The 19951-nt window shown below is 45.5% G+C and overlaps 1 protein-coding gene across 1 annotated transcript in view; it reads right to left on the bottom strand.

Moving 5' to 3' along the window:
* Positions 1-19951, bottom strand: part of LOC103922307 (phospholipid-transporting ATPase ID-like) — a 74856-nt gene that overhangs the window by 44796 nt on the left and 10109 nt on the right. The window contains exon 3 of the mRNA XM_009330418.1: positions 10778-10836. Within this exon, the coding sequence (XP_009328693.1) occupies positions 10778-10836 (59 nt within the window). The remainder of the gene's footprint in view (positions 1-10777; positions 10837-19951) is intronic.

Here is a 19951-nt window from a genome sequence, read left to right as displayed (position 1 = left end):
TTGGTAAAACAGGAAACAAAATTACAGCACAACCCATTTCAACTGTGTTTTTACTTGCTTATATTTAGCAATAGCATTGTTTCCAAGAGCAGCTCAAAAAACATTTCCTTTTCCCCCACACAATCATGCCAAGCCTGGACAAACAAACAGAATTCCTCTCGGAACTGGTGAAAACATGATGCTCAGTTTATGTCAGTGCAACTGCAGGTAGATGCAGGTACATGTAGTCGCTCACCAACAGAGATGCATATTCCCTTTATTAATAGCCTTCCTACTTATGCAATGTACGAATTGCATTAAAAACTAACCAGGACACAACAATTTTGCTGGTAGCATCTACAAAGCAGTGTTAGAAAACACACACTAGGCCAATTATCTGTAACTTGTCTGAGACTTTGAAGCACCATTTGGCTGGACGACACCACAGGAGCTATATGTCCTCCCAGGAGCAGAACATGACATTATTTTCAGTTGATTCAGCAGCCTCTCAGCTCAGCAACTTGGAGAGGTGGCTTGTTTCTATTCCACAAAGATCACTTGAATGTGGTGTTGTGCAAACAGCCACTAATATAAGAACTCACTATTTCAGTAAGTGAGTTGCAGTTTTGTTCCCTATTTCCAGTTTTCTTTTCTGATTGCAGACGGCCCCTCCACCACAAGCGATGGCTGCTCCCCTATCTGCCTTCTTCAAACCAGAGAAAGACCCAAGCTCAACATTACAGAACTGGGTGTTTTCTTCCCCGAAGATCAGAGCACTCTGGTCCAGTTCTTGCCATCTGAAAGACAGGCTCAATCCATCACACTGAGCCCACCAGCTTGGGCTGTCCCTTCAGGTTTTAGGTGTGCTAGACTTTCTTTTCATATGAAGTTTTTCAAGAAGTCATCCAGGTTTAGTCCTTGTCGTGGTTTAACCTCAGTCGGCAACTGAGCACCACACAGCGGAAGGAAAAAGAGTAAAATTCATGGGTTGAGGTAAAGACAGTTTAATAGGACAGAAAAGGAAGGGGAAATAATAATAATAGTAATAATGATAAAAGAATACACAAAGCAAGTGATGCACAGTGCAATTGCTCATCACTTGCCGACCGATGCCCAGCCAGTCCCCGAGCAGTGACCCCCCCGGCCAGCTTTCCCCAGTTTATGTACTGAGCATGACGTCACATGGTATGGAATGTCCCTTTGGCCAGTTGGGGTCAGCTGTCCTGGCTGTGCACCCAGCTTCTTGTGCACCTCCGGCCTTCTCAGTCGGTAGAGCATGGGAAGCTGAAAAGTCCTTGACTAGTGCAAGCACTGCTCAGCAACAACTAAAACATCAGTGTGTTATCAACATTGTTCTCATCCTAAATCCAAAACACAGCACTGTAGCAGCTACTAGGAAGGAAATTAACTCTATCCCTGCCAAAACCAGGACAGTCCTGGAAGCATGTATGCCATCTGTTGCCAGCACATCTAAAATTTCCCTCCTAGAAGCTCTCCGGAAGATGGCTATTAACCCCCTCCCAGAGAACCTAAGGTGTGACAGCACAAGGAGGCAGATATTACACAGTGCACCTTCATTCAGTAATGGATTTGCTGGTTCAATGGAAGAGAAAATTGTGATTGTAGTATTGTAATAGCCTTTAGATGTTGCTAAGCTGGTGGGAGGACAGGAGCTACTAGGTATGAATCACAGGCCACTTCCAATCCATGCATTAGTCCAGACACCTAAACTGATACACATCAGCATGTTTCCACCATTAAACTAATTATGTAAGATTACCACCGTAAGGTGTGTATGGGGGAAGCTATTCCATTTTAGGCAGTTACTGGATTTTGCTATGTCCAGACACAAAGTACAGCAACATTCTTCAGCATTAACTTCATGTTTTATCCCTTGTAGAAGCCAATGAACAAGTCTCTAAAAGAGCAGAGATGGAAACGCCCTTTATGGAAGAGCTAGCCAAATCCTCCCATTGATTGCACTCCAGCAAGAAAAGATGTTTATCAGTGATCATCTTATAAACAATATTGCCTGTCTCCTGGCATCATGTAGCCATCTCCGGGTGTGGTTAACTCTGCCTGTGATCTAAATGTCATGACACATAGTTAATGTAGTTTATTTCAAAATTCTTCACCATGGGATATGTGCTGCACACAGGCTCCACAGACACTGCTAAGACGGAAGCAATGGAATAGCAGCATCCTCTGCAAACCCAACATACAGAGAACTAAATTGCTTGACAAGTCTGGGTCCACCAGACAGAGATTCTGGCAGATTTTTTAATAAAAACTGGATCTAAAGATGCTCCCTGCCCACTAATCTGAAGAAAAAATGTCACGGCCACTTACTTAAAAAAATAGAAGACAGTGGCTGCAGGAAAAAGTAAGTACAGGGGACCCGACCTTTGTGCGTCAACAGATTTCGGAGGGTCACATACAACATGGGAAAAACTACTCAGTAAACACTCACGTAAAGTTTATAGATCTTTGCCTGCAAAAATCTCAGAGGGGGATAAGAAAAGAATGGGAGTGGTTTATTTCAATTCCTGCCTTCTATTTCTGTCCATCAGTTACGTCAGGAAAACCACTGAATGAACCAGAGCCATTCATTTTGTTTCCTATTGCCATTAGGCATGGTAAAAAACCCAGACATAACAGCTTCCAAATGCTTAACTGCAGGAATCTGGACATCCAATATTTTCTCCGTAGTAGTTCAGGATCATGATATTGTTTGATACACACTGTCTTTTGGGACACTGGGACACTACACACCTCAGGGTAAGGACAGGGAGTATTATAGTGGATCTTCTTATTAGTCTAGAATCTATAACTAAAACTAAGCACCAGGCAAAAAGAATTCCTCATAATCACTATGAAGATTTCTAATTCAACAAGTAACTTGTTCATGGCCCTCAGGGGTTAAAATATCAATATTAAATGATAAAAACAAACTAGGGAAAACTTCAGCCTTTCCAATTCAAAGCTCTGCATTCCCACGTCACAGATACAGCTGAAACTCTGTGTAAGGTATCATTTATGTTTTCATGCAATACTCCAGGCCTTTGACAGCTCAGGCTCTCGGTCGACTACAGGGAAATCTCAGTTGGCCTCTGCTTTTGATCTTATCCTACGCCGTGATGCTTAACACCATCACACACTGTCACTCCTTTAGAGCTGTACCAGAACCTGACTCTGGGATAGGAGGAGTACTACAGGAACCTGCAGCACTGCAGTGTGTTAAACAGTGCATAGACAGCCATCATTTTATAATCAATGCTTCTAACGCATCATCTGCCTTACCTCCCCCATGCTCTGCCTTCAGTGAGGGAGACTCCCATATGGGAAAAGTGATGGAGAGGAAATATCTTTGAAGCAGAATTAAGAGGCCTTACAGGAACTTCTGCTTCTCCTATAGATTTATAGAAATCAAACATCTAAGAAAAGCAGCTCTATGGGCCAAGCACAAAGATGGGAATTGGGAGCTTTACACTTACTCCCAGATCTGCCCTAGACTTCTGGTTGACCATGGGCAGCCCCCGCATGCGCCCGTGTCCTAAATGAATAGGCTCGAGAGTGGTTGCCCACCATCAGCCTCAAGCTCTCCAGATGCGAAGCTTGACACAAGAGCAACATTGTCTGTGGGTGAGGGATTATTCTCATCTGCTCTTTTCAGGGGCTAGATTCACACCTCCTGGAGGTGTGACTCCACCGAAATGCTGTCCCTAAGAATAGTGCTCATCGCGCCACAGTTACACAAGTCCAGATCTGGCGGATGAGCTGTTATTTTGGGGGTGTTTTCAGAAGCCCGCCTGTGACGTCCGACCGCAGGCAAATGCTCAGCAGATGGCTCCTACCTTTGTTCGCTGAGCAAACAAATCATCTCCTCGCCATAAAAGTCACTGGAAATAAGAGGCACTGCTGCTTTTGTGGCTAGATTACAGGGGCTAAAGGGTGATACCCAGAAAAGGCAGGGTATGGCAGGGTATTGACCATCTGAATTTATACCCATGGCTCAGTGATATATTAGTTTCTAGCAGCTGGACAACCTGGCCCAAAGCAAATTTTAACAAAACCTTGGCAATCCCGCAGGGAGGTATTGTGCACAACACCTGACAATTTCACTGGTACCTGGGCAGCACAAGGTACCTGTGTAGCACAAGGTACAGGCCGATGAAGCAGTTGAGAAACAGAAACGGCTTTCCCAGGTGCTTTTGATAAAACTTTGCAAGGAGGCGGCAGGAGTGCAGTTCAATGGCACTTTGCTTAACTGCAGCAGTGCAATTTGAAAGCACGCAGATGCCGTATGCAGAAATGTGACCATCAGGCTGTGAATGTGCTCAAGGGTGTATTTAATAAACTCATGTAACAGGCCATGTGGTGCCACGGAGGCTTTGTTTTCATAGGGAGTACAGAATAGTCAGACCAAATCAGTTTTAAGCCTACCAAGTTCACTGCCTTATTCCTGATGGTGGGCAGCAGCCCCAACTCAACAGAAAACTGAGAAAGGCCAACAGGATGCTGATGGGGTTCATCTGGTCCCTGTAAAGACCTCATCCTGACTCCCAGAAGTAAAAGACTGGCCAAACACCAGAAATAAAAAGATCTATATCCAACCCACAATCCTCTTTCTTTTTTCTTCTTTTTTCTTCTTTCTTCTTCTTCTTTCTTCTTTTTTCTTCTTTTTTTTTTCTTTTTAACAGCTTTGGGAAATTCTTACATATGTAACCCCTCGACCCCCTCTTGGCAGCAGTAATGAAGTGAGTTCCAGGATCCCATCACACATTGGGTATTCCAGGAAAACCTCTAGGAAAATGTAGTCACTGTTTGTATTTTCCTATGCTGTTCCCTCTGCCTGGTGTCATCCCGTTACAGAGCAGTTAGTCATCACTGTGGTGAGTGTCCTCATCATGGTGGTGCAGAGAAGGACACAGAGGCAGATGGAGGTGGCATGGCTTGAAGACCTCACACCATCACTCACAGACAGGCCAAGTACAGGATCTGAAGATCTTGTCTCTTAGTCATCTCCTTCAACTACACTGCTGCCTTCTTCTGCTCAGCTCAGTACCTGAAGCTGCTGCCAGGCACAGAGGAGAAGGGAAGGGGAGGGCAGGGCACTGCTGAGTGGTGCAGAGGAGGCAAATTCCAAACCACCGTACCCTGTTCATTAAGGTCTCACACAACCAGACTCCCAACCAGTACAGTAGGAGTTTTGTCTCGATGAGGTTTAAGCTAAGATGATGAGTGGGGCACTTGGCCCAAAGGAGTCTATGGACTTGACTGCAGCTCATGTCTGGCACAGCTCAACTTTTCTGTGCTTGTCAGGGCCCTAATATGCCTTAAGGGCCTTGACCTCACCTGGCATCTCCATCCACAACTCTTGTCGAGGGCTCAAGAGCTCACTTAAGCCCAGCCATGGGCCTTCAGTCCTTGCCTGAGCTACGTTGTAGGAGTACCAGTCTCCAGCCTGACATCTGTCCTAGTTTCCCAGATGGACCTATCCAGCTCTGCCTCCTGGATGGACCTTGGACCTATGGTGTAGTCTTGTCTTCAGCCCCCTTTCCCACTGCTCCTGACTGGGCTCCCTAGATGGACCCTGGTTCATCACCTCACCTTGTCTGGGATGGTCAGGATGGGCCCCATTACTATTATCCTGCTCTGTCCACCCCGACCAAATGCTGCAGGACTGCACCCTGGTCAGTGAAGGCATTGCCCACGCTGGGGTCACCCTCAGCTCCCAGCTTGTCCCCTCTGGTAGGGCAGCCCTACTCTGGGTGCTCCCTGGCAGTGCCTCAGCTGGCCTTCAGATGAATCCAGCTAACAGCTTCCTAAATGCAGAAGGAGCAGGGCAGGTTGCTGCTGTAGCTATTCCTTCAGGGGCTACTCAGACCACTTTTCGCATGATCAGACTACACTCCCTTCAGCCTTGAGCGTGGTGAACACTGGGAAACATTTGCAGGTTGAGACAGGAAGAGAGCGCAGCCATTGCCACCATCCTGACCACACTGACAAGGCCCTTGAGGATAACCCACCAGGCATCCTTCTCAGATCAAAGCACGCAAGCAGAGGAGGTAGAGCAGAGTCCGAGCCCACTACTGAAGCTCCTTGCTCTCCGACTAAATTTCAAAGAGATAAGAACCCAGCTGCCAATCCAGCCCAGGGCGATGTGTATTGGCCATAAGAAGTTATATACATCCCTCCTATTTCACTAGAGAATCCATCAGGTGACCAGGGAGAACAAAAGCAGAGTCCAAGCAGACTAGTCGCTGCTGGTCCTGCAGAAAGGATGCTGGTTTGACCCTAGATCCTGATCCAAGATGAAATTTGTCATTGACTCATGGGCCCTACATTTCCTCTCCTATTGTCTGAAAGCCAATTTCAAAGCTGTTTTCACAGCCCTTCGTGACGTCCCAGTGCAGCTGTGCTAAATTCCAACGTGAAAGCGAAGAAATAAAAGGGAATCGGGATCAGAGCAAACATTAAAAGCCTTCAGAAGATATTTTCTTCTCCAGAGTGTTGACAGACAGAGAGCCCATCGTTGTGGACCCACACGGGGCAGTCCCCTCTGCAGCTGTGCTTGGGACAGTGCAGACAGGCTGGGGAGAGTGCAGCCAGATTGAATCGCCTCACGTAAGAACCTTGATTAAAGCCCTTAAATCTTGCTGGACCATATCTGGCACCCTGCTTTTCACTTTATTTCAGTCTTTACACAGGCAAATCTCTTACTGAAGTCAGGAAGGATCTTCCTGTCTGCAGTGTGAATAAACACAGGATTAGGACTTGACTTTTCATTTTTACTGACCTATATTGAGTCCATTTTTGTGCTGCACTAAGTGCCTTTGCATGCCACTCATTCACACTTGGTTTCTGAGTCATTCCTAACTAATTTTGTGAGCTGGTGGGTAGTACTTACCTTCACACTCAGCCCTTCCAGATCTGCACAGCACTTCGTTTTAAAGTTTGTTTTATTTTCTAAGCTACTGTGTTCTTGCTGTGCAGGATAAGGCCAAGGATGTCTGGGGTTGCACCAGTCTGAGAGCTCTAGTTTCAGCTTCAGTCTTCACACTAAGACCAAATAAATCCTGACCTACCCAAGCACTGCCACTGCTTGAAGCTGCTGCCCTTAACCACAGCACCTCTTATTATTTAATCACAGCAAAAATCATCAGAAGACACGTAAGAGGCTTCTTCAGATAAGAGATGCTTCCCTCTCAGTCTGTGCTGCCTCTGTTCACCCAGATGAAGGAGACCACCCCGATCTTCTAGCCCACTACATGACACATCTCATATGCCCACGGGGCGCATTCAGTTCTTCCTCTGAAACTGTCCCTTGGCCTCACCGTGAAGCCTCTGTGTTAAGGGGATTTCCACTACGTGCAGCTCCTATCCACCTTTTATCCTCATCCTACCCTACCAGTCCAGCCTCCCGCACTGTCCAACCCTCCTGCCCAGCCGGTGCTCAGCTAAAGAGGCTCCGTGGCTGGAGCAGCGTGGCAGGGACACACTGCAGCTTGGCCTCTCACATATTTTCTGATGAGCTCTGGGAGGGAATTTGCCCTCCGAAGTCTCCTGCAAGTCCAAGTGTGATGGATCTGGACGTGCCCTTGCATGCATTGGCAGACACGGCTTTCCACGGTGCAGCGTCAGGTTCCTGCAAAGCTGGTTTGAGCATATTCAGGAGTCTTGCTTCATACCAGGAGGACCAGCTTTCAGCAGCTGCCAGAGCTGATGTCAGACTCTGTCAGACTCCACACACAATAGAGTTTTCAAGTCTTTCTCAGCTCCTCTCTTCTCCCTTCACAGATATCCTGTAGACTTTGTACTGGGAAGGGAAGATAACCACCAACTATTCAGGGACAACACACCCACCCCTGATTGTATGTTCCCACTTCCCTGTTCTCACTGAGACTAAACGAGGATAAAGCATCTCTGTACCTTTGACCTGTGCCTACATAATAGACACTCTCTTCTTAGTGAAAGGCTTGAACCTTCACACCAGCTGTGACATACAGCCTGGCCGCAGCAGTAAGGCAATACACTGCACCTCTGTTTGCATTTCCCTTTCTTTTCCTTACTGGCCTTTCTCAGCAACTGCCTCACCCTAAGGAAACATTTACCGCCTCACTTCTTGTTACAAAAACCTGTTCTATAGGTTTTATGGCTAACATGGCCTTAAGTTACCAAGTAAAGTAAACCTCACTCCTGTGGCTTTCACTGTCTACAATACTTTCTAAGCTTTGTTTTATTGCTGGGTTTCCTTCCAGTTTCTGCCCGTTGTCCCTTTTATCTGGCTGGAATAGCTATTGGTGCAACCTTCCTTGTGCTTCAAGAGAAGACAAGACTCCTGTGGAGGAGGACAAGGACTAATGGTCCTTACTGTGGGACCGAGAGCTGGAGGACAGTTGTTCTCCTTCTGGCTCTATAAAGAAGACTGAAATCACCGTGTGGCTGCCCATGTATGCCGATTCTCATGTCCCAAAGAGCTGAGCACCACAATGAAGCACAGACAGTCCAAACACTTCTGTTGTTTGCTTGTACACAGGTCTAAATACATGAGGGTGGTAAGACACATTGAGGGAGGACTGTGACTGCAGGCGATAGAAATTACTCTGTCCAGAAAATGTCAGCATGCTGAGAGACAACTGAGCCTAATAGCTGCTGTGCCTGAGCACCCCAGGGCAGGCTCTGGCATTCGGACAGTCTTGGTCCCCCTGGACCACATCCTAGTGCTTAGCAGTGCAACCCTACTATGTTCAGACAAATCTGAGCATGAGGAAGGGGCCCAGATTTGACCCTTGCAGTGGACTACAGGACCAGCAGAGCTAACTTGCAGGAGCATCATGCATATGTTGATGGGAGGATACCGGCAGACTATGTCCCTTTTTGGCATCTCCAGATGCACCCAGCAATCTATAGCATGGGATCTGAAGTAATTTATGAGCAAGGTTAGTCCTTTTTATACACCATGGTAATGTGGGTTTAATAAACTGAACTTTTGCCAGGACTTACTGGAAATAAGCAGCCCAGGACATGATGTGCAGCCCCGTACAGTTAGGGTAGTGCTTGCATCACCACTTAAAGTCTTTTAGTACCTCACCACCCACTCACCACTTCAAGGCTTGGCTCTTTCTGGACAGTTTTCTAGATTCCCTAAGCCTCAGTCTACACTGCACTCCAGAAATCACGAGCCACAGCTGACTAAAATGAGGGGGTGGATTACTGAAACTCACTGCCAAGTTTTAACAGATTATATTGAGCTGGCTTTTTGGCTGCCCCCATTTTCACACCTAATCAATAGACTCTCATGGAAACCCTCCAGAGCTCTCCTTAATTTTGGTTATTTGCAAATCCTTGGGCAGGCAAGCAATCAGCTGGGAAGCAGTGACATGCAAAGTCAGCCTTATGAATGGCTTTTCACAGAAATAGGCTCAGAACCAGAAGAGTTACTTGTTGTCTCTATCCTGACATTATTGTACCTCTCCCTCTGGCTTCCCTGACCCACCGCTGCACGTAGTTTACATTGCAGTCATTCAATGAAAGATCACAAATCCGTTCATAGTGGCAATACCCACCCCAGTACTCTACTGGCAGGTTCTGTGCAAATCAAATGCGCTTTCCCAGTCTTAAATCACCAGGCTTGATAAGGCATTCGTGCTGCATAGTCCTTTACATGTATTAACTACAACGCATTTCATATTCAGGACATGTGCAGCAGCTCTGTACCTAGGAAGTCTCTAACCTGTGTTGGTTAGTTCATGAATGAAAGGTGACCACTGAAAACCATCCAGTTCATGATGCCAACAGATCAGTTACATTAAGATCTTTACTCAAAGCTTTTGGCAAGTCAGACTTTCTATCTCATGAGAAATTACAGTGATCTGAAATGTCAAGTTTTTCCAGTTCTTTAACGAGAAAATACTTGTGATGTTCCTAAACAAAACACGATTCAAAGGAGCTCTGAGTAAAACTGGAGGATGAATTTCACCACTGGTATTCAGATATGCAGAAGACAAAAATTCACAAAATTAATTTCAATTATCAGTTGGCAGCTGCAAACACTTTGAAAGAATGCAGCTTCAGAATCACCTCAAGGAGGAGATGACCCTGCAGCCAGGCAGCACAGGTCTAGCAACTGAGCTAGCCCTCCTCTGCACACAGTGTCAGCAAATGGTCCACAAGCTTTGGAAATCAAGTTGCCAAAGGGGCTGCCTGGCACCGTAGCCTGGCAGACCTGGGTCACAGCCAGGCCGTGTCATGATGCTCCTTGGAGTCACAGATTTCATGGCACAGTGTGAACCTAAGTAGGCTGTTAAGGAGCTGGAAATAAAGCTGGCAGGAAGCCAGAAAGGCCAGATTCAAAACCTTCCTGCCAGAGAGGATTTCACTGCAAGAGCTGAGGAACTGACACATTTCCTTTCATGTTTTACTTTAAATGGAGACATGTTTCCAACAGAAAACTCCCCACAGGTTCCTTTATTGAAAGGCCTTGGAGCCTGATCCCGCAAACACTTTGACTCACAAATAATTTTCTGGAAGTATGTAAAGTCACCGTGTTACGCTTTTCCAGCATTAGTTCTCCTTCAACTGCCCATTCGCAGGGTTGACTCCAAAGGTAGAGCTCCCTATGGTTGACTCAACAATGAACTCTCTGATGGTTCATCTGGCACATGTTTGCCTTGTTTGCAGAGTCATAGCTAGCATGCAGTCACGTCACCCTCTTGAAACAACATTCAAGACATGAAGCAGATGCAGTTACATCTGTGACTACATCTGCATGAAACAACATATGCTGGTTACTTACAGCATATTCAAACTGCAGATTAAAATCCCGGTTGTTTGCTTGAAGTTGTCTCTCTTCCTCTGTAAAGAAGAGGAAACACATCAGACATGCTTGAAGGTAAGCAGAGTCAATACAGATATGAATGAAGTATCAGAAAACACAAGCAGAGCTGCTTAAAAGGTAATGTCTCCAGGAATCTGTGCTCTGGGCTAACCGCCCCATGTCAGGGAATTGAAAAGGCTGGTGACACTGATAGAGCAGCACTGTGGACTGGTACCATAGCACTCTAAGTCCATACTCCAAGTCTCCTCTGCCCACAAATGCCAGCACTGGTTTTACAGGTTATTCACCTTCTCCTGGGTAAGAATTACCACTTAACTAGTGGTGCTCACTATTCCTGCCCTGCTCCATCTCTTCCCCCTGAAGTCTCTGGGGCTGTTGCCATCAGCCTACTGTTAGCGCCCTTCCTCCAGTACAAGTGCATCTCCTAGCATCATCCCACAGATGGGACATCACCACCATAGCTATCATGAAATCAAAAACTACTGGAAGGGATTTCAAAAGGTCATCATATCTATCCTCTACCTCAAGACAGGGTCGTGCCTGTCACTCCCAATGAATATCCTAGAAAGCTCCAGTGATGATGGTTCTTCAGACTGCCTATTCCAGGACTGTAGTGTCCTTCCCCTGGGGGAGTTTTTTGCCCATTATCTGACATAAAACTCATTACTTTGATTTAAACAAATTATATCTTCTCCTGGGATGGTCAACAGTGCTCTTCTGCTCCCCCTCAGTTCCTTCTTCTACTTGCAAAGGATGCAAAGCACAGATGAGTTCATTATGTATTGAAGGCTGTTATGCCTTACTGTAGTCTTCTCTTCCCAAGGGTAAGCAACTCCAGTTTCTTCAGTCACTTCTTATGGGTCAGTCTGTCAAAGTAGCATCACTCTTGCTGCTCTCCAGTGGGCTTCTCAGCTAGTTCACCTCATTCTGGACGCGCAGTGGCCAAAATGGGCCATAGTTTGCAGCTGAGGCCTTACCAAAGCTGACCAGAGCACAATGGACACTACCTATCTTGTAGACAATGCATATTTGACATGGGAATTCATCTAGAAGTAATTTAAAATAATATCCTTATGCACCACCAGCATGCGGCTGCCAGTGTTCCAGAATATGATCCATTCTGGCAGATCCTTTCTGGCAGAGCCAATGCCTCATCAGGCAATGCAAATCTTTAATTTGTCCTTGCTGAACTGCATCCAAATTTTTTCAGACTATTTCTCCAACTAGTCAACTCTAATCCTATCTTTCAGTGCACTTGTAGCTCCTGCCAGCGTGGTACCATTTGCAGATTTACTAAGTGTGTTCCTTATTCTGCCAGCCAAGATGTAGAAGAAAATATTGAATACCAGACTCAGAATACATCCCTGATGAATCTCTCAAGTTTCATAATCAGTCATTGATAACTATTGTCAGTGTATTTTTTTTCTGAAAAGTCTGGCACTCACTGTATGGTGATTTTATCTCGAGCATGTATCTCCAGTTTACTTGTGAAAATGCCATAAGTGACAGTCAAGTTACATGACAGTTATCTAAGGCTTTTTCACTAGCCCTCTGGCTACCACTAATACAGAATTAATTTTGGTTTGATGCAGTTTTTTGGGACTGCTGACTGTTAATCATCTCTTCCACACACACACACTTCTAGTTATTTTGAAGTAGTTTGTTGGATTGTTTCAACCTTTACCCAAGAAGTGAAGCCAATACATCTATACTCACTCAGCTTTTCTTTTTCTCCTGTTTCAAGATACATGCTATGCTTGCTCTTTTCACAGTCTTCTGAACTTTGCCTGTCTGTGCACCAGAAACTCTCAAAGGCAGTGTTGTTCCAGGCCATGCTCTCCTTACCTAGCCAACCTATTCCCTCTCTGTTCCAGCCCAAAACCTCTCCCCTTCTCTGTTTCTGGCAACTGTTATTTAGATGTCTGAAAAAAAAAAAAAACCCAAACCCACCCCCAAACCAGATTCCTTAGCATTGTTTGCTTAGGCTTTTTTCACTGAGTAGCAGACATAAACTGTCTTTGATCTCTGTCTTACTAGAAGAGTTACAGAACCCCAGAGATCCCAACTCTTACAGAACAACTTTTATCACTCTTTGCCTATTGTCCTCGGTAGCTTTTTCTCACTTTGAGCCTTTGCCACACAGTTTGTGCTGGATAAAACAAGCTGCTTTGCACTTTCTAAGGCATCCTTCCTCTGCCTGAAGTGAGTTGATGAGCTTGTGATTTCGCCATTTCACTCACCCTTCTAAGCTTTTCCCTGAAAGATGATAACTTATACTTGTGCCCTTAATATCAATTATATAAGGAAACGACAGCTCTGCTTAATTCTCCTCCACCCCAGATTCCTTCCCATGAGATCTCAGTTACTAGTTCTTCATATTTACTGAAGATTTCCTTCTTGAAGTCCATTTTGAACACTTTGCTATTGTCACTTCTTCCTAAGTATCATACTGTCATTTCATAATCATTCCCGTTTACACTCCCTCCTGCTTTCACAGGACCAGCCAGCTCCTCCCTGTTGGAGGGAATCAGTTCTGGAACAGGCTCCTCTCTAGCTCCAAAAAATTACCCACCTCTGCACCAAAATACTGTGCCAGCTGAACAGGTCGTGTTCCCCTATGGTCCTCTCCAACTCTGCCTCTACATAGCTAGAATTCTTCATTTACCGCCATGCCCTCTCTCTCAGAAACCTATATATATATTTTTTTTCCACAAAAGACTGCCCTTCTTAGTTTTCTATGCCTGTGTTCTTTACCCTTGTCGCATTACTCAGAGATCTGCGATTTGTTCATCTCTTTCTTCACGCTGGATCTCAGAGCACATGGACATACAAGGAAAACCTCTGTTACCCTTCCAGAATAAGCTTTATTATTTTCTATTAATATTCCAGCCTCATGAGTTATCCCAGCACGTGTCTATCACACCTATTAAATTATGTGTTAAGACATCTAGTTCTTCCTGTTTATTCACTCTTGCGTTAGCAAGCATCTAAGCTATTCAGTGCATTGAACTGCTATCCTTCCTCCTTTCCTTCCAGTAAACCTAAAAATAACACAGCATCCCTAATTTTTAAGCCGTTTTTCAGATCATCATTTTTTTTGTCTCTCTCTGTGGGCTGTTTTCATCAAGCCCTCTAATTACTAATGTAAAGCTATGTTAGCAGGTAAATGTGCTTTTCCCTTTCTTCAGGCACATTTAGCTGTGTCGGGCATTTTCGAATCAGCTCCCATCTGCCCCAACTGGGTGATTCAGACCAACCACAGAGGCTTCATTCAAGACCCTCAAAGTGCTTAATCCTTCACTGCTTTCCTCGGACACGTTTTTCTCATCTTTCACAATGGGGAGAACAATGTACAGAGAGATCAGAGTAACTTGTCTGGTATCCCAGAGGAAAACAGAAGCAGAGCTCAAGAGGTCCAGGCTTGCAGGGCTTCAGCTATTGTGTTATGTGCCCCTTTAGGAATTTTCCTGAGAACAACCAGTATTATCAAAGCAGACGAAAGATAAAGCTATTTGTTAAAAACAGAACTTCCCAACACTCGCACATTTCCTCCCATACAGTAAGTGCTACTCTTATCCCCTCCCCAGGGGCTCCAAGTCTAGCCCTGGAATAATGCCACAGAAAAGATAAATGGCTTTAATGTAAACAGAAATAGATGACAAAGCTTGAAAACATACCGGGCTACAGGGGCACGCACACAGAGCCCGTGCTGCTCCTGGGAAGGGGAACCGGCGGGCAGGGGCAGAGCTGTTTGCATGCACCATGTGCATTATGTGGAGCCGCGCAAGCAAGCCACGGACCTGCGGTGACCCTGAAACGAAAGGCTGAATACTCGCAGGGGACAACATTGTCCGTGCTGCTCACAGCCGGCAGGTCTGCCCAGCTGCCTCGCCAGAAGGAGCTATGGAAATGCGTAATGGATGGAGAGGCATAAGGACATCCAGAACTGCTACTCTGGGCTGGAGCCCTTTGGGGATCTATTTCCTTGCCAGCACGTGAGACACAGGGCACACAGCAGAGCCTCAGGGTTACATGGCAGCTTCTGAGAGTCCCTAAAGTCCTCAGTGACTTTCTGTTTTTCATAGGCAGGGCAGCCCTCAAGGGAACTGCACATAGAAACAGAAATCCAAGTGCTGCTGGCAGCAGCTGGACATGCTGCGAGCTCCTTTGCTCTTCCCGGGGCTCACTGGGGGAGAGAGGAGCCGTCCCCCTTCCTCAGCCTGCCCCCAGGTTCTGTGCGGCCAGGGAAGAGGCACTTGACACGTGCATTTGAATTCAAGGATCTCAAATGCTCCTGGAAAGAAACCACACATGTATCTGCTCCAGTAAGGAAAGGAGCCTGGCTTCTCACCATGGTGAGAGATGCACTCTCCAAGAGGAATGGCTTGCATGTGAGACACACAAATAGCTGCAAACAGCTTAGGGATGGCACAGGAACACGAAGCAGTGGGACATGAAACAGAACAGCAAGTGAAACTCACTCAAGGCATTGCCCTCCTGTGCCAAATCATATGGTACCTAAGGGCAGGTTTTCTAGGACAACCCATTTCTGAAGGCCCCAGATAGCTATGAACATGGTTCAGAACTGAATGGAAAGTCTCTGGCCTGCCACAGCCATCCATCCCTCTCAGAGGCGGTGACCCTAAAGGCCAAAATACGAGGCTAATTTCTAGTGGCAAGATTTTAATTTTCCTTACTGGATAACAGCCAATACCTTTGGCTAAAGCAAGAACAACCACAACGAATTGCAAAGGGTGCCTCATCCAACAACATCAGCAAGCAGAACTTTCTGTCCTCTGGATACACCAAAGGAGAACCACCACTGACCACAGGCACAGGGCAACACTGGCTCAGTGGTTTTATTTTTACCAACAGAGGACTGTGAGGTCCTACTGCTGTGCCTCCTAAACCAGCAGTTTTCAACTATCATAGACCAGACAACTCTTATTTGTTTCTGGAACTGTTTGTACAGAGATGAAGCCTCTCAGATGATCACAATAAACAAAAAGTTAGGGAAAAGTCAAGCATTACACCAGCTTCACCTGGAAACCACAGCTGCAGTTATTTTGGCTGTAGATCCAAGCCCGCATGTCTTATCATGCCCTGCTGATTCTGAAAGCATTGACAAAAAAGGGAGGGGAAACCTGAAGGGCTATCAGATGAGAAGTTTTTCATTTCTTGAAACTTTTTATATCTCTAAGCAACTCAAACTTTCTGTTTCTGCAAACTGCAGCCACAAATCACTGGAAAGAAGGAATGGGATTTGTGCTCCAAGTTATCATTTCACTGCCATTGAAAACTATTTTAAATTATTCATCAGTGGAAACTCAGTATACATAAATATGGCTTAGTGCCCAGTTCTTGGTCTAACCACTGAGACCAAGTCACTGGGAAAGTGGCTGTTTTCTCAGGCAGACAGATTTAGGAGCTAAACCACAGAGTAACATCTGTATTTAATAAAATTAAACCCATGCCAAAAATCAGCTATAAATGTAACTGGCCAGCCCACCAGCTTTCTCCATTTAGGCCTGCTGCACAGAAAAGTCCTGCAAAAGGTTACATTCAAGATCTGGTCAGACAGCCTGGAAATTTGTTTCTGGTTTATGCTAAGGAGCATGTGCCAAGAGCCATGCTTTCAACTGGCTGTTGGAAAAGTTTTGTAGATACCAGGTCTTGCGGCTCCAAGAAAGAGGAGGTTAAGATCTGCCTGGTTTTGCCAAGTCATATACAAACTAGGGCCTGATATGATGCGTGAAATGAACACAGCCCAATTAGGGGAGTGCCGGCATAACTAAGCCTGACAACAGAATAGAGACAACATAAACTCTGCAAAAATAATGATCTCTACTCCACCCTTTAAACAAGCAACCTCAAGAGCATGAACGCTGCCCTGGACCAGCTATAAGGAATGGCATCCAGGAGCTGGGCTCCTCTCCCCAGCTTCCCTTGCAGAAGGGAAAGCTATTAACCTTACCAAGTTGTGAAAGCTGTAACATGGTTATTCTGCTCCCAAGGGCATATACCTGACCTTCCTGAGCCTGTTCTTCAGGCAGCAGTGATTCAGGTCTCCCCCGCAACAGGCTGTAACTCAGAAGACCTCCACCGGTCGCAGCACATTCTTTGCTTCAAATCTCACGATGTGCCTCCTTCCCCTCCGTTCCATCTTCCCCTCTACTTTTGCTGACCCTACAACACGGGCACTTCATCATCACTGTGTGACCCAGCCTTTGGTATCACCTCTCAGCAGTGGCACAAGTGCCACCTCGCATCCAGCACACAGGAGATCACCCATCTCTTCACAGGCAGAGAATCCTAGCCCTTATTTCTGGTCTTTGCTGGACTGTTACTCTGTGTGCACAACTAACTGAAATCTGCTGTGGTACGTTGGTACCCCTATCCTCCCCCCAAAAAAGAGAATTACAGTGTCCATTGAAAGGCAACTCCATGGGAGAGGGCAAGTCGTATTCTGTATTAGGCAACTAAAATCACTGCTCCTAGGGAGGTTATTATACAAGCTATTAGCCAAAATCTCCTTTCACCTTAAAGCAATAACTGCTCCTTTTTGCAATCATGAGAGATGAAGGAACCATGCAACAAGTTTCTCAATTTGCAGGCACTGTACCAGGGCAGAGTCCCTACTGTTGGGTTAAAGAGAACAGGATTATATTTTATAGCAGCGATATCATAGGATTTCACATTCACAATACAGCAGTGCCTTGCTGGGATCAGAGCTGCACCGAGCGAACTCTACCCAAAACCAAACCCAGGGATCTTTACCCAACAAGCTCCACATTTAATATGGATCAGAGGATACGTGGGTGAAGGGAAGAGCCGGGTCTGAGGCTCGCACTGGTTAAATATCTACATTTCACAGCCAGTCTGGGACAAAGACTGGGACAAAGCCACACAGACAAAAGCCAAACCCTCCTTACCCATGTGTCAACCTGATGCTGTAACCTGCCTGGTGCTGGCGTGCCAGCTGCTCTGCAGCACGAAACCGAAGCCCATCCCTGCCCTGAACCGCAGCCAGAGCCTGGCAGGGTGCAGCGAGCGTAGCTGGGGCAGGAGGAGCGGTGAGAACCTGGTGGAATGGAAACGGGGAAGGGGAAGGTCACAGCCAAGCCCTGCTCAGAGCAGGAACATGCCCAGCTGCCTGGCAAACAAAAGTGGTTTTTTATTACTGACTCAAAGGAGGGGCTCTCCAGGGCTCCATGGTACAAAACCGCACATTTTTGATGTGTAGATGCCCCTTCCTTCATGGAGCCTCTATGGCTGCTGTGGCTGGAGAGGATTTATGCTGGCAATCACATGCATTTTCATCTCTGAAGTGGACTAGCTTGTACTGAGTGTGAGGGATTTAATTTAAAAAAACAACCTGCTGCAAGAGCATTCAGATATACCACCATAAATGGGTTTAGCCCTATTCCCTCCTGCCTGTTCCTCCATTATTAAATAAAGATCTTCTTTATCATGTCTTTTTGCCTTGAAAGAACAAGAATCCTCCTTCCTCCTGAAGAAATGAAATGCAAGAAATACACTTTTGTGGTCATGGATTGTGTCTTTTGTGCCTGGTACTAGGCTCAGCACTAAACAAACACTACACAGCAACTGGAATCTGCCAACACAGGTAAAACATTTCATATGTCCCTGGACCAGGTATTAATACAAAATGAATTTTTTTCCGGTATCACTATCAGAGGGCCCACTTAGGGGATGTACTGACATATCTCCATTTTCATACATGAAATGTAAGATCTGAAATCAAAAACCTTGAGGGTGAACTGGAATTATTTCTGCCTGAGGTCCAGTAAACTTTTAATATGAAGATAAAGTCCAATATTAGATCCTGCCCTTTTCTAAACGCAGTATTTGATATTATCACTGTAAGGAGAGAGGAAAGAAGAAAAGAGGTCTTGAAAAGGATGCCTCGGCTTTGCCCAGCATGTACTACACTTGTGGTCAAACAACAGTCTTGGGGGACAGGCCTGGAAGAAGTGCTAGGTAACCTTAAAACAGAAAACATTCCCTTTTAGGTTATTCTGGGAAGGGGCAGAGGCTGCCTCGTCTCTCCCTTCCCCCGTCTCCTGCAATAATACCCGTCCTGGTTTGTCCTTTGCCTCCTCCTCCCGGCGATGTCTCACCCACCTGCCTTGGCTCTGGGCAAGGGGTGGGGACCCACCACGTCTCAGAAATGCCTTGCAACAGATTATTTCTCAAGAAGCATCTACCTCTTTTCATGTTTGTTTTCAGTCCACTTCAAAATGAAAGTATGCATTTTTCAAATGTATTAGCAGTGGAAATTCTGTCTCTTCTTCATTTTGGAAAACTTTAATTTTGAAAATTTTATTTTTTCAAACTTGGTTTAGAATTTTATATCACTTTGTATGCTGGTTTTTGTAATAGTAGTTCACAATATTTTGACCAATATCAGCATGCCAAATGAAGTAGCTGAAATAGTAATTTATTTTTATTTTAAAAACTAGTCTGACAGTGACTGGCTGGCACATATAATTTCCTTTCCTAGAAAACAGTATCTCCTAGACATGCTGGTAATGCCACAGCTTGACACAATTGCACATGTTAATAACAGCGATACACAGTGATAGGAAGTGATGTAAAAATCATAAAAATAAATACAGCTCTGAAACGAACTTTGAGAAGTTTTTCAATTCACAGTTATTTCCCTCATGGGAGATTATGTAAAAATAAATATATTTTTCATACTCAATGTCTGTTGTGGTAAGACATTTCCTATCATATCTGAATGGGAGTCCCAGAAGGCAGCTAAGCTTTAAGTCTGTAGGGCCAGTCTTGGGCTGCCGCCTTGTTGTGGTTTAACTTTAGTCGGCAACTGAGCACCCCACAACTGCTTGCTCACTCCCCCCCCCACACAGTGGGATGGGGGAGAGAATTGGAAGAGTAGAAGTGAGGAAAAACTCGTGGGTTGAGATAAAAACCGTTTAATAATTGAAATAAATAAATAAATAAATAAATAATAATAATATACAAAGCAAGTGATGCACAATGCAATTCCTCACCACCCACTGACCGATGCCCAGCCAGTCCCCGAGCAGTGGTCCCCCCCGGCCAGCTTTCCCCAGTTTATGCACTGAGAATGACGTCCCATGTGAG

Source organism: Pygoscelis adeliae, unplaced genomic scaffold (assembly GCF_000699105.1).
Source record: "Pygoscelis adeliae isolate BGI_AS28 unplaced genomic scaffold, ASM69910v1 Scaffold628, whole genome shotgun sequence".
NCBI lineage: Eukaryota > Metazoa > Chordata > Aves > Sphenisciformes > Spheniscidae > Pygoscelis > Pygoscelis adeliae.
This window is presented reverse-complemented; position numbering and strand designations above follow the sequence as displayed.